Here is a 14684-nt window from a genome sequence, read left to right as displayed (position 1 = left end):
GCTCAGGCTGGTCGTGGACTAGCACCAGGACCAAAACTCTTCACATTTTAAGTCACTGAGGCCACACTGGTTTTCTTAAGAATTTTGCATACACTTGTGTTAATTTTGCTGATAATGGATAGTTGATTTCTATAGTTTTCTACATATATTTATTTCTTCAAAAACTCAAGTGGTTCCATGTAACAAAATGTAAGTTTTAAATGTATTGGATAATGTTGTAGAGACAAGATTGTATTTAATTTCTGTTCCTATTGCAATTATAATACCTCTATTGTGCTTAAAACTATTTAATAATTTGTGATTGAGTACCCGGTATTTTATCTGTAGTTATAGATAATTTTCTCATTTTTATTAAGAGAATAAAAAATTTATATTTGGAGAAAACAGCTATGCTTCTATCAGAGCTTGCAAACTTGATTGATAAATGGGATATCAGGATTTTGTTTTTCCGTTTCAACAAAGTCTGGCAGTTCTTGTTGCTTAATTAGTATACTTAATTAAGCTCATAATATCTTCTAGTCTGCCAGTCTTAATTTGCTAATTTTCCATTCTTTCTCAAACCCAGAGCACAACATATGTTTCGCCAAGCCATGCGTACACCCATCATTTGGTTCCATGTGGTTCCTGCAGCAAATAAAGAGCAGTACGAACAACTCTCCCAAAGTGAGAAGAACAATTACTATTCAAGCCACTTCAGTCCGGACAGCCAGTATATGGATAACAGGGGTGTGACTAGTGCTGGACTTCAGGCGCTGCCCAGAGCACCCAGATTGAACCACCCACCCGAGCACATAGACTCGCACCCCCGCCTACTACCTCAGAGCACACACCCCTCCGGAAAACCGCCGTCAGCTCTGGCCCAGGCCCCACAAAATATATTTAGTCCAAATGTAAGCAGTGGTTATAATACGAAAAAAATAGGCAAGAGGCTTAATATCCAGCTGAAGAAAGGTATGACCCACCTTGTTTTGTTTTATGGAGTTTATTTTAAAAATCAAATCAACTAATCCATTATTATAAGAAAGAACGGTTATAATGACTTAAAGTATTGAAAATTGTAGTTTTTATGCTTTTCAGATTCATTTTGCTGTGTCAGAAAGTGAGGAGTTTAGAAAAAATAAGGCTTTAAAAATAAGTTTCTGTGAAGAAAGTAGCAGCCACTACTGTGATTAAGATTTTTGGTAACAGAAGGAATTGGTTTCAGGATATAATTAAACCCAAAACAATAGTGAGGACTAGACTGTTTGGATCACCCCACTTGAAGTGCAGACATAGCTCTCAGAGAGGATGTGAGAGCTCCTCCATATGAACCCAATCATTTTGGTAAGGGCAAGTGACTGATTAATTTGAAGCTGTCAGTGGTTCGTGATAGAAAGTAGATTCACCGAGCAGGTGGCTCCTTGTCTGCTACTTAACCAGAATGTTACGCTGCTTTCCTTTTTTAAGATGACAAGGGCAATTTAATGGACCTTGCTAACTCTTTATTACGTGATGCCTTATGTCAGTTTTTTTATGTAAGTATCCCTTCCATAGACTATGCATCCTTGTGTACAGGAAGCGTACTTTTCCATTTTGTTCTTGACTGACTTAGCGTAGGCTGCTAGGTTTGATCTTCTGATTTCCAAACACTGTCCCCTCCAGGCACTGAGTTACACTTTTGCTGTTAATTATCCATTTTAGCTGAGCATTCTGATCTATTTTAATGTCATATCTTTCAAAATGGTGTCATAAAGAGTATTTCTCTTTTTATGAGTTCAGCCAACTCCTACAGTTAGGTGGAAATGAATCCAAGAGAGGTAGAGTGATTTCCTCAAGTCACATGGCTGTTAGCAGAGTCTTCCTAGACCATTTTCCATATCCTGACATTTAAACCATTCTTTCCACTTGGAGTAAGGTTTACAAGGTTGTGAAGTCTGAGATTCCTATTTCCTTTCTAATTATATTCTTTCATTGAACTTTATGTGAACCACAAACTCCTTATTTCTGGTTACTGACTTTTAAGCTCCAAATACTTGGTTGACATGATCAGGAATTGACAGCTTTACTCCATTTTTGAAACCCCTTCAAATGCAGAGTAATATCAGCATAAACCCCTTTTAGTTTTATTCATTCCTAGATGAGAAAAGTATCAGAACCTGTCGTCTTCTTTCTCTACTCAAATGACAGGACCTTGTTTTTAAGCAAAAACATAATAAGCACAAATGGATTATATAAAAACTAAAATTCTGCTTGGGATCTCTCAACAGAGGAAAAATAGTTTCCTTGGTCATTGTCATAAAGATATTAGTTCATAAATATCTTTGCCCTTTTACACTAACAGGCATATTTTTATTTAGATAATTACGTTTTTCACACAATTATATTTTAACAACTGATACAATATGAACTTTTAAATTAAGTGAAATTTTATTTGCCATTAATAGAAGCATTCTTTTGAATACAGAAATTAACAGTTTTATTTTAATAGCATTTTAAAAGATATGATTATGTTGACACAGCTAGTTGAGAAAGACTGTTCTCAGTCATCGAGATCAGAAAAAATGGGAACAGTGGCTTTCTTTTCATGTTTTTCTGACTTTGAGTATTCTAAATGATAAAGAGTCTCATAGCTGTATCTTGATGTTAATTTACTGTGAGAATGTGTGGCAATAAGGCAGAAACCAACTGTGTGTTCTGTCAATACTTTGCAAATATTTTATATGAAAATTAAACTAAGTTTATGATAAATAAGAGTGAAGAATGCTGATCCTTTTTTATTAGTATGAAATACAGATATTTTGATAATAATGAGTGTCTGAGAATTGAACAAGCCTTCATTGTAGCTCACAGATAAGATTTTTTATCAATTATGATTGTTGCATTTAGCATTTTTAATGAAGAAGCGCATCAAAAACATAGGGTGTGTCAATGTTAGACTTTAAACTCAGTTCACAGTGAACTGATATGCTTTGAATGACAGTTCCTTCATAAACTGAGATCAGTTCTATGTGCTAAAAGGAGGAGCCTTCATTATAATGATTCTTAGGTATAATTTAAGAACCATGTCATATAAACATGACAAAATAGAATGGCCCTTATGTACTTGCTTCCATAATTATGATTTCTTAATATTTATTGCCATTTTGCCATTCTCAAATACCCTGCTGTTTTGTAGAAATTAGCTTTTTAATAAAGTCAAAGGAGAAGGTCTGTAATCTGTTTCAGTCAGTGCAAAATGTTTTGTTGGCTTTGCTAAATGAAAATTGATATCTATTTATCTTTCTTTTAAAGGTCACTGCCTAAACTTTTAGCTTACAGATTTAGGGGTTATTGCTGATATTTTAATAGTATTGAAGTTCATATAACAGTCTTTGTAGTTCATACAAATTAATATTGCAAAAAGAATAATTTAGAATTCTTTCTTAATAAATGTTATTGCAAGTCATTAGAGCTTCATGAAAGCACAGAGACATAAGGAAAGGTCCCAGCAGAATAATTAGGAAAATTTCATATAGACAAAATGCCATTCAAGTCTTCAGCACAGAAGACTCAAGAAATTAACAATCCAGGCACATTAAAGTGACTTCAGACTTGAAGTAAATGAAGGTTTTGTTTGAATTTGAGAATATATATATGATAAGTTTCGTTACAGGTATAACTACGGAGTGTTTTCTTCATATCAGCTTTGTTTCTTCTTTCATCCACGTTTTCATTCATAGTTACTTGCCCATATTTATTTACCCACAGATTTGTACTCTTGCTTCTAGTTTTGTACTGAGTGCTGCATCAAATTAATGTATTCTTTCATAGAATTTTCACCTTTACATAGCTCATTTTCCCACATGAGCAAGTATTTGTCCTAGTATCATTTCAACTGAAATGGAACCTAATATCCTAAAAAATAATTTTTAAAAAAGCTCCAGTAGAAATTAATCATTATTAGAAGTGTTATAAAAATTGTGTGATTCACTAGAAATTTGTTGTAGCCTTTACATTTTTTCTTGGCTCATTTTGACTTGTTGCATGTTGGTTCTGGTAACATATAGCCTCTTTTCTGTACTGTATTGCACTTACGAGTACTTGTCAAGAAAGCTGCTGAAGAACCTAGAATTGAAATTATACAGACCAGCACAGTTATCTGTAAATGCCTTATTAATTTCAATACCTTTAAGCATAGTGTGATGATGGTGCTTAGACTTGATAACAGTGATCTGAGATGGGGTGTTCCCTGGGTAATTTGCCTTTGTTTTTTTGAATTTTATTTATTGATTGAGAAAGATACATGGTAAGATTTAGGTGAATAGAAGAGAACTAGACAAATATAATATGGTTCATCCTGTCAGTAAATAGTTTTAATTATAGTTTTGGGAAGTTCTGTTATCTAGAATAATTTCTCTTTTCACTATTTCTTTTTGGTCTTCCTGATCATTTTCTCTTTCCTTCTCCTCCTCCTACACTTTAAATCTGGATACCATTATTATACAATATTAATTGATATTTGAGATACTGTGGGTATTAACAGAATTTTTTTTTCTCACATGGCGAAATTACATTTATTTCATATCAAAATTTCAACCAATTTAAAAACTTTTAGCAGTCATACTTGTATATTACCTTTCATCTGTCTTGTACTAGAGTCCCGTTTCTTTTTAGATGAAAGAATTTTTATATGTAAGCCACTTAAACCTTCCATAATTTAGTCTATTTTGAAAAAGCTATTCAAACTTTTAAATATTAAAAGCAATATAGGCCCCTGTGAAAGTTACAAAATGTCAAGCTGAGGTAGAGAAAAACAAATCCTTTATATGCCATACACCTGTGAAATTCAAGGTATCTCATTTTATTTACTTTTTTTTGTTGTCATCAAATTTTTAGGTACAGAAGGCTTGGGATTCAGCATCACTTCCCGAGATGTAACAATAGGTGGCTCAGCTCCAATTTATGTGAAAAACATCCTCCCAAGAGGGGCTGCCATTCAGGATGGCCGACTTAAGGCAGGAGATAGACTTATAGAGGTGAGTGACTTCTCTAAGTCAGAAGTTCCATAATTCTTAAAAAGTTCTGTTTTCAGGGCTCAATTCTTTTTCACATCTTTATTAATATTAAATTATTTATTTTAGCAGAAATATGCATCATAAAAGTATATTTATGCTTTACTTCTACTTGTTTCCATGTTCTTTGATGAGAAATATCTTTTCATTGAGTGTACTCATAAATTTTTAGTTACTCAGACATTCGGTTTATGAGATAACATAACATTTGTCATTATGTAAGTACAATATCTGTTAGGTTATATATTTCTAGATGGCTCTAAATTTATGTCTGGCAATATAGAAATGATATCTACTTTGTAATCAGAAGAGACAAATGAAGTAAATGAAAATAGTGTATCTTGATGAGAGGAAGTTTTGAAATGGCAGCATGGAGAATGAACTGAGACATAAAAATCAAATGTCAGAAAAAAAATAGTCCTTCAAAATTTCCTTTCTGCACCTCATGAGTTTTGGTTCATTGGTCTTTCAGGCCATCTTAGGCATACATAAACATACAGAGAAATTTCTGTGTGTGTGATTGCATATATATATATATATATATATATATATATATATATATATATATGAAAGGAAGAAAGATTGAGAAAAATATTAATTTTCCCTAGTGTTTTTTTTCAGAAAACGTAGTCTGTATTCTTAGCAGCAGATGCCCCTTTCCTAATTATTAACTAGAATTCAAACACTAATGTTAAAGTGCTTTTTTATGGCATTACCCTTTCTTCATTACTTTTAGCTTCATATGTAGTTATGAAGCCTCCAGATCAAGGTCTCTTAAAGATTTCTTGAAAAGTAATGGAGCAGAGGATTGATTGCCTTCCAGATTTTTCCATGGCTGTGTATTGGGCCTAGATTTCTTAAATCTTACACCTTTTCTTTGTGTTTTGTTCTTGTGACACCATTTTTAAAAGGGGAATTGATAGAGGCTAAATAAAAGGAAAGGTTTGAGTATAAATTATATTTAGAGTTTTGTTTCCAGAAAGGGCCACTTGTCCTTGGGGTCTAAGTTAAGTAGTATTTGTTCAAGTTTGTGGTTGTAGCTTGTTTTATGTAGTAGGAGGCTCAGCTGAGTCTTGATTTTAGTCATCTTTGCCTCAGAGTCCAAAAAATGTGTGTCCTTCTCTCTCTCAGGCACCAGCCTCATCTTTTTTCAAGAAATCTCTTTGCTCCCGTAATTGCTTTACTTTCCACACATCACAAAGGCTTTTGTTTCTCTTAGCAGTGGGAAAAACCTGCAACCTGTGTTTCTTCAGAGTTAGGCTTTATGTTCTGTAGCTATCAGCTTTCTTTGAAACTACATTTTCACATTTTTTGGAAAGATTTTATTTATTTGAGAGAGAGAGAAAGAGAGTGAGGAGGGGGGAGGGGCAGAGGGGGAGGGAGCAAATTCTCCACTGAGCAGGGACCCCAATATGGACAGTTTTGTGGGCAGTTTTTCTTAGCATCTGGATATTTAAAAAAACAAATATGTATCAAGTTACTAATTTTTTTATTATCTAGAAAGTTTTTCTTTTTTTGGACCTGTTGCATAGATAATTGCAATAGATAATTGCATTATCTATTTCATGCAATCACTTAATAGTGGTGCATTGAATTGTACAAGATACTTTTTAGTAGGGAGTGAAAGGTTCCCAGATGTATTTTAACTATAGGGTAATATTGATATTACAACTTAAATAATATACTTTATTGCCATGGACAAAATGTTATTTTTCTCTAAAGTGAATGCTATAGAATAGTTTTTAACTTTTCACTCTTATTTCTTTTAAATATATGATGCTTTCTGATAATATTATTATACCTTAAAGGTAAAAATGATGAGATTCTCCAGGAATTGGTTATTTCAAATCTCTCTCTTTTTCATCATCATCATCATCTTTTTTTTTTTTTGTAAGATTCTCTTAAAATGTTGAAAAGTACTGAGATATTGCTACCTCAGAATATTGCTGCCCTTCCATAAATATTATTATTATCTTGTGTTCTTCTTTAATATTTACCTTTTAAGGATAAAAAGTTATCTTTATGATTTTCAATAAAATTTCATTGAAAGTTTTACCAAAATATTTTTAGTGTGCCTATATTACCCCCTTTAACAGCAACACCTTTTTATTTTGATATAAAATATTCTATGATACACAAAGCCATCAAGATATCTTAGTCCAAAGCCAGTAAGTTTTGTGTTACAATGATAATTTGGATATGTTTATTACTTGTTACTTTTTAGTGCTCTGGTGGCTCTGGCTTTGGCTTATTAATGAGAGCTAAAAGATTTACTACTTCCTGTTTCACTTCTAGATACTTGGTCTATGTTTCCTTATTAGCTACAGCAGCCTGGTGATTACCAGATTATGACAGAATTTACCATGAAATGAATTGTGCTCCATAGTAGACTTGATAGATTCTAGGGTGTATGTCTTTTCTTCTGTCATATGTTTGCACAGCATTGCAACTGAAAACGTTTCATTTGTTTTAGGTAAATGGAGTAGATTTAGCAGGCAAATCCCAAGAGGAAGTTGTTTCCCTGTTGAGAAGCACCAAGATGGAAGGGACCGTGAGCCTTCTGGTCTTTCGCCAAGAAGATGCCTTCCACCCAAGGGAACTGGTGTGTAAATTTAGAGCAGATGAAAGATTTGTGATGCACATGAGCTAGGGATCTGGGCTAGCCACCTGATGGCCAGTGTGTATCATGACATTTTCCAAGTAGTAGTTTTTGTATCTTTCAGCCTTAACTTAATATAAGCATTCTTTTCTTATATTCCATCCATTTTGAAAATAGATATCCACAATGTGGAATGTAGGGGTATTTAAAAATCAAATTGCAAGAGTATTTTCTAGGACAGCAAATGTTTATTAGTGAACACTTTCAGATGGAGTGATTGAATACAGAGACGTTGATTATTTCATAACTGTCACTTCAAAGGCTGTTATTGAAAGCTTGCCATCGTCTCCACTACATATGACAAATGTTCATATTTCAGATTTTCATAGTGCATCTAGCTAAGCCAAGTAAAGCTTCTTGCTTCCTGTTGTATGAAAGAGAGTACCTTAATTAAAGTATTAGTATTGAAAGTAAGGAGACCTGAGTGGTAATAAGCCCCATGGCCATTAATTACTAATATTGGCATTATTTGGAATGACATAAATGAAATGAAAAGGCATTTGTTTGCAATTTATTTCATGTTTTATATGTGTATCAATATGTCTAAATATAAGAAGTATTTACATAGTATTGGTGTGAATGAAATATGTATAGTAAGTTGACATAGTTTGAATGTTTTTCTGCAAAAAGTGCCAGGTTTCATTTGTTATGTAACAACATAATTGGAGGAATCACTTTTATCTTTTTATGTGGTAAGAAAATTGTTTTATTTCCAGTACAAGTGGTATTTTAAATATTTCAAAACAGATTTTGGCTTGGCCATTTTTGAGCATTTGACATCTCTTTCCATCCGTTTTTAGCTTTAAACAGCAATTAATTTGTATATATTGAAGTGGCAAGGTTTTAGGGGCACAGTTCCAGAATTTGTCAAATAGCCCTGAATCTCTCAGGCTGATATTTCAAGTGTGAATGTGTACTGGTTAATAAAATTTGACTTTTGTTATAAGCCAGATATATTTCAGTGTGGGAATACCCCATGCCTTGGTGACACAAATTTACTGTGATTTCATGGAATTTCTGATTGTGATAGGGCTGAAAGCTGAACACTTGTGTTTTAAGTAGATTTTGAAAATTATAAAATTGTCTTTATTTCTGTTTTAAAATGTTGAATGCGTTATTTCCCAATTTAAATTCAGTTTTCCATTTTCCCCCTACTGTTATCCAATTTTATGCTTAAAAGGCCACCTGATCCTAAATCTGGAGATGTCTCTATTAAATTGTAAATGAGCCCTTAAAAAAAGTAATACTAAGCTTTAGATGTGATTTGATGAAGCTTTAATTCTTCGTCAGTATATCTTAGCCTGGGTAATAGTTAGCATTATCAGATTGCCAAAACTGAAACACTGCTCTTCAGCCTTCTTAGACTTAGTGCCAACATAGAGCCAGCTTAAGGTTATTCAGGTTCTTCTTGTCCAATTTTGATCTTCCAGGCTTCTGTTTTTCCCTTCTGCTGCCTTTTTTTTTTTTTTCTTGGTTATTTAATTTATTGCTTGTGAGCTTTTCATTAAGGAGTGAGCCAGTAGGCCGTCAGTCTATTATTCATGTTGCAGCTGCTTTTTAGGTTTTCAAAGAACAAAATTCTGAAAACTTAAAGGGGGGGTGCATTTAAAATGATCTTTGAATCTAATTAACAGAACTCTTCTCCTCTCTTTGGGGTGTCTGTGTTTAAATTCTGTGTCTAAAACAAAATACTGTTATCAATATGTGCCTTTTTTTATGTCAGCCCTCTAAATATATAATTAAAGCAACTCTATAATATGTGAAAAAAATCACATAGGTAACTTGTGTAGCATTTTAAAGTATAGTACTTGTGGTTTAGATTGTGGCTCAAATTCTTATTATCTGGCATAGCTATTGAATTATAATATACCTTATAACTTAGATGTAGTTGGGGAAATTAAAAAAAAAAAGATTTAGAAATAGTGCCACATATAGAGAGCCAGTCTAGTGAGATTTACTTTCCTCCAAATAATAAATTCATGATATACAGTGAGTGAGCAAGTAAAAATTTACATCTAGAAAAATTTCTTAAAACACACACCCACACACACAGAAGATAATATAACCACATCAGTGAAAGTTTGGAAGATTGAGTAATACATCAGCCATAACATAACTACCGTCTATATATTTTGTGGATTTTAAGGACCAACAAAATTTCCTTTAAAGTCAAGCTTTGTGTCCCTGTGTGTTGAAGATGGCTTTGGTCAGTCTGTATTTATATTTTTCTTCAATTCTTCTAGAATGCAGAGCCAAGCCAGATGCAGATTCCAAAAGAAACGGTAAGAGCTTTGTCTTTTGCAGGGTGCAGAGATGTTGGAAAGATAAATGGAACTAACTTCTGACTAATTAAATATGAAGTTACTTGTCCTCCCTTTTTCTGGCTCATAATAGATACTATGTAGGTTCACTATGTAGGTTCATCTACTGTGTAGATCAAAGTGATTTCATTGTAAACTGACATATTGCTACTACCACAGGTGGAGAGTATTTCAGGATTACCTTTAGATAGACAAGGATAGAACAGAGAGAAATGTTAAAGTAGTTTCCTGTTCACCTTCACAGCAAGAGGTACCAAAAGTTGGTAAGTGTAGTAGTTTGGTATAAATATAAAAGACTTTGAGTTGTGAAATGTATTTTAAGTGGCTACTAAGTAAAGAAACAATAAAAAAGAAGACTCAGTTCAGGCACAGAAAAATAGGGAGGGTAAAAGCACAATAAAAGTGTATTGTAAGGAGGAAAATAAAGTGATATGTCAGTAATTAGGCACAATGTATTAGTTGTCATAATAACTTATAAGTATTTTATCATATAGCATATTATAATGGGGTAATTTCTCTTAATAAAAGTAACTGCTCACAGCTTAGATTAAAATGCAAACATAGTTGTGTCCTGTTAAAGAGACAAATCCTAATACAGACTAGAAATAAAGCAGTAAGTTGAGTCTCGCAGGCAATGCTAATGGAAAGAAAATAAGAATTGCCAAATAAGCGTTTCAGTCTCTGAAAGTATGGTTTTAGTGTGACTGCACAGCATGGGGTGAAAAGAGAGGGTGTTTTATATTGACATGTAATATCCAGTAGAAATTCTAACATTCATGATCCTTTATACATCCAACAACACAGCATAAAAACATATCATCCCAAACTCTCATAAGTCATGAGAAAATTTAACAAAACCATACCTACCATGGGTGACGCTAGTCTGTATTTTTCTGAAAATTGTTATATTATGTAGACAAAAAATTAGAAAATGAAGAATTTTAATAACATAGTTAACACGTTTGTTTTTTTTTACACATTCATGAGCAGACAACTTAGAACCTAATAAACAAAATGTCATTTAAAATTATTCCATAATTATAAACATGGATAACAAATCAAACCTCAGAAAAATCAGTAAACAACATTGAGAATATTATTATACATTTCATAAGTATGGGTTGTAGAAAATTTATGGCCTTAATTTTTATTCATAAAATCAACTGGTCAATGATAATTAATCAAAATCACCATGGTATTTGCTTATGTGTATGGAGGGGAAGTTGAAAGGGAAGGGGAAATCAGATTGATTTTAAAGAATTTAAACTAGGCACAAGTGTGATTTATACTATTTTATATACAATAATGATGGCAAAATGTACTGTAAAGCTAAAATACTTAAAATGACATGATATTGCTCTAGGAATAGATGAAGAGAGCACTTGAACACATTAACAGTGATAGACCTGATGTATGTTAAAGGCATTTCAAAATAGTTATAAAGGATAGTTTACTTCATGTTAATAATAGCCTTTCACTTTAGAGAGTTAGATTTATTTTTCTCATCATACACCAAAATAAATCCCAATTGGTTATGAAATTAAATGTTAAAAAGTATTAAAAATATGTGAAAAATAAAATAAACATATAAATAATAAATAAAAAATATATGGGAAAATATCTGTTAACTTTGGGTAGTGAATGCCTGTCTAAGCATGGCAAAACCAAAATGTCAAAAGATAGATTTAGATTTGTCTCTATAAAACTTTTGTATAGCAATAAACATAACGTGAAATAGTGAGAAGATAAATGCTAAATGGCAGAAGTGTTTTGCAGTATGACCTTTGGTGAATAACTACCCCTTTATTGTTGGAATCTTATCCTAGAGCTTTTGTGAAAACAAAGTTGTCACGCAATAAAATATAGTTGACCCCAAACGAGGGTTTGAACTGTGTGGACCCCCTTATATGTGGATTTTTTTATATATAATTACGCTATTATAAACGTATTTTCTCTTATGATTTTCTTAATAACCTTTTCTCTAGCAAACTTTATTGTAAGAATATAGCACATAATACATATAACATAGAAAATATATATTAATTGATTATGATATTGATAAGGCTATTTAGTAAAGTTTATGGGGAAGTCAAAAGTTATATGAGGATTTCTACTGTGTGAGGGGTCAGTGTCCATAATTACCACCTGTTAAAGTCTAGGACAGTGTGAGATGGAAAATCATGCTATAAGCTGTAAAGATAGGCATGTTCTTTCAAAACATTTAGGCAGTCCTGGTGAGGAAATTGATGAATAGCCCTGACCTTTTCAATCACTGAGGGGAAGAAGTGGCATTGGCTTTAAATGTGGTATTCCACTGAGAATTCCAAGGTCCTTTTCAGTCCACTACTCAGTCGCCTGTGTGTTCATGAGAAAATTGGCCCAGTAAATGACAATTCAGTCACCTTAACAAAAGAAGAAATATACATATGTATGTGTGTCTGATTTCTGATTATAAATGGAAATTTTTTCTGATGAGAGTTTTCCAAGCTGAGTCAGAAATCAGTTTGTTTTTTTCTAAATATTTTCTTTTTTCTTTTTTGTTGTTGCTGTTTACTTGTTTTTAATATGTCCTCTCATATTGGTGTCTCTGTATCTCCTCTTGCTATGTATTTAATTTAATACCGTTTTGCTTTGTTAATGGTTTCAAGTTACATTTTTAAATGACTTACTGTGCCTCTGCCTTTTGAGGGCAAGTCATTAAATTCATTCAGGTCTTGAAAATCTCTGATATTATTTAAGCTTTTAGGTAATTGTAAGCACCTTGAGAATAGGTATGTCATAAAAGTCAATTAATTTGTTAGTTGGTTGATTATTACAATGGCCCATAACTGATTTAGTCTGAGAAATTGAAAACACGTTGGTAAGGTGTAAGTTCAGTGACTAGTAGACCTCTTGAATTTATAGATATAAGTTTCCTATACCTCTTCTAAATATCATCTTAATTAATGGGAGTGGGAGATTATAGCTGGGGCGCAAGGGGGGCCAGAGAACCTAGCTCTTGGGGTCCCAAACAAACCAGTTTTGCTGACAAGATCCAGAGGCAGAGAGATGAGTGGTAATGAAAACAAGAAAATGATTTATTTTAGTGAGGCCAACACTGGGAAGATAGTGGACTAATATCTCAAAGACTGTCTCCCATGTTCTAAAAATACTTCCAGGTTTATACAAGGAGAGCAAAGGTTGGTAGCTACAAGTGTTGCCACATGAACTGGGGAGACTGAGCCCTGAGTCCTCAACCCATCCTGTCCCAATGATGTCACCCAAATCTTTTGGTCTTGGTGGCCTTATGAGAAAGAATTACAGGACAGATACAACACAGCACACAACTGACAGTTGTGTTATATTCACTACTTTGGGTGGAGATTTCTTAGAAGCTGGATTTGAGCCTTTTCTTCCTTATTTGGGCAGGGGTTTCCAGCCTACTTTGTCAGCCATCTTGGCCCTGTCTGGTTTGATCTAGGTTCTTGTGAGTTTGTTCAAGTCTTACCAGGACAGACCTCTGACTTTCTCAGTAGCTGGCCATGACTTCATTTTTCTTGGCCTCCAGGCCTCCTGTTAGAACTTCACCAAATGCCTCTAACACATACAGGTGGTCAGTGAATGTCAGGTTGATCCTTGTCTTTGGGTCTGTCACACTGGGGTCTCCTGGCTCGGAGTAGTCCTTATTTCCTGAGGGGGTAGTTTTGGTTCTCACCAGGTCATGCCTTGCCTGCAGGGTCTTTTGCCTGAGTTGAGAGATAAACTGAAAAGAACTTAATCTATTAGAGAGTACAAGGTCACAATGGAAATAGTTGAAATCCTCGTTTAAGATTAGAAAATCTGGTTTCAAATTACTTATTCTAAAGATTTTTTTTTTTTAATTCATTCATGATAGAGAGAGAGAGAGAGAGAGGCAGAGACACAGGCAGAGGGGGAAGCAGGCTCCATGTCGGGAGCCCGATGAGGGACTCGATCCCGGGACTCCAGGATCAGGTCCTGGGCCAAAGGCAGGCGCTAAACCGCTTAGCCACCCTGGGATCCCCTCAAATTACTTATTCTAAATTGGACAAAATGGAGAGTCATTTAGCAGAGGCTCAGCACCACTTGCTCTATGACCTGAACAGACTCCCTTTGCCTTTGAGTTTATTTACTTAAAATAAGGCACTCTCCTTTGGATGTCCTGTAGGATAAGACAATACATGGGGTACTAGTCAGGGTTCTCCAGAGAAACAGAACTAATAGGATATGTGTATATATAGGAAGAGATTTAGTATAGTAAATGGCTGTCATGATTGTTGAAGCCACCAAGTCCAGATCTGTAGTGTGGGGTCAGCAGGCTGCAGACCCATGAGAGCCAGTGGTACAGATGCAGTCTGCAGTCAGTGGCTGGAGAATCTTTTCTTCAGGGAAGCTGTCTTTTAACTGATTGAATGAGGCCTACCCACATTGTAGAGGGCAATCTGTTTTATTCAGAGTTCATCAATTTAAATATGAGCCTCATTCAAAAACACTCTAAGTTGACATAATAAAATTAACATCACAGTGAGGTGTAGTGAATTTACCTGTTGGCTGTAAGGCTTTTTACTAAACCAAAGTGCCAGTTTCTTCTTTGGCTCCAAACAGGACTAATGTAGGCCTGCTTGGTATACCTCCCCAAGAACTTTTTTTTTTTTTTTTTAAAGATTTTTATCTCTT

At 33.9% G+C, this 14684-nt stretch overlaps 1 protein-coding gene across 26 annotated transcripts in view; it reads left to right on the top strand.

The window, feature by feature from the left end:
- Positions 1-14684, top strand: part of PARD3 (par-3 family cell polarity regulator) — a 648392-nt gene that overhangs the window by 390265 nt on the left and 243443 nt on the right. For 18 of the 26 annotated variants that reach the window (XM_077896592.1, XM_077896589.1, XM_077896584.1 and 15 more), the window contains 4 exons: positions 566-951; positions 4855-4994; positions 7504-7632; positions 9933-9971. In XM_077896592.1, coding sequence (XP_077752718.1) covers positions 566-951; positions 4855-4994; positions 7504-7632; positions 9933-9971 — 694 coding nt within the window. The remainder of the gene's footprint in view (positions 1-565; positions 952-4854; positions 4995-7503; positions 7633-9932; positions 9972-14684) is intronic. The other 8 variants (XM_077896595.1, XM_077896596.1, XM_077896591.1 and 5 more) reach the window with 1 other exon arrangement.

Source organism: Canis aureus, chromosome 5 (assembly GCF_053574225.1).
Source record: "Canis aureus isolate CA01 chromosome 5, VMU_Caureus_v.1.0, whole genome shotgun sequence".
NCBI classification, from domain to species: domain Eukaryota; kingdom Metazoa; phylum Chordata; class Mammalia; order Carnivora; family Canidae; genus Canis; species Canis aureus.
This window is presented reverse-complemented; position numbering and strand designations above follow the sequence as displayed.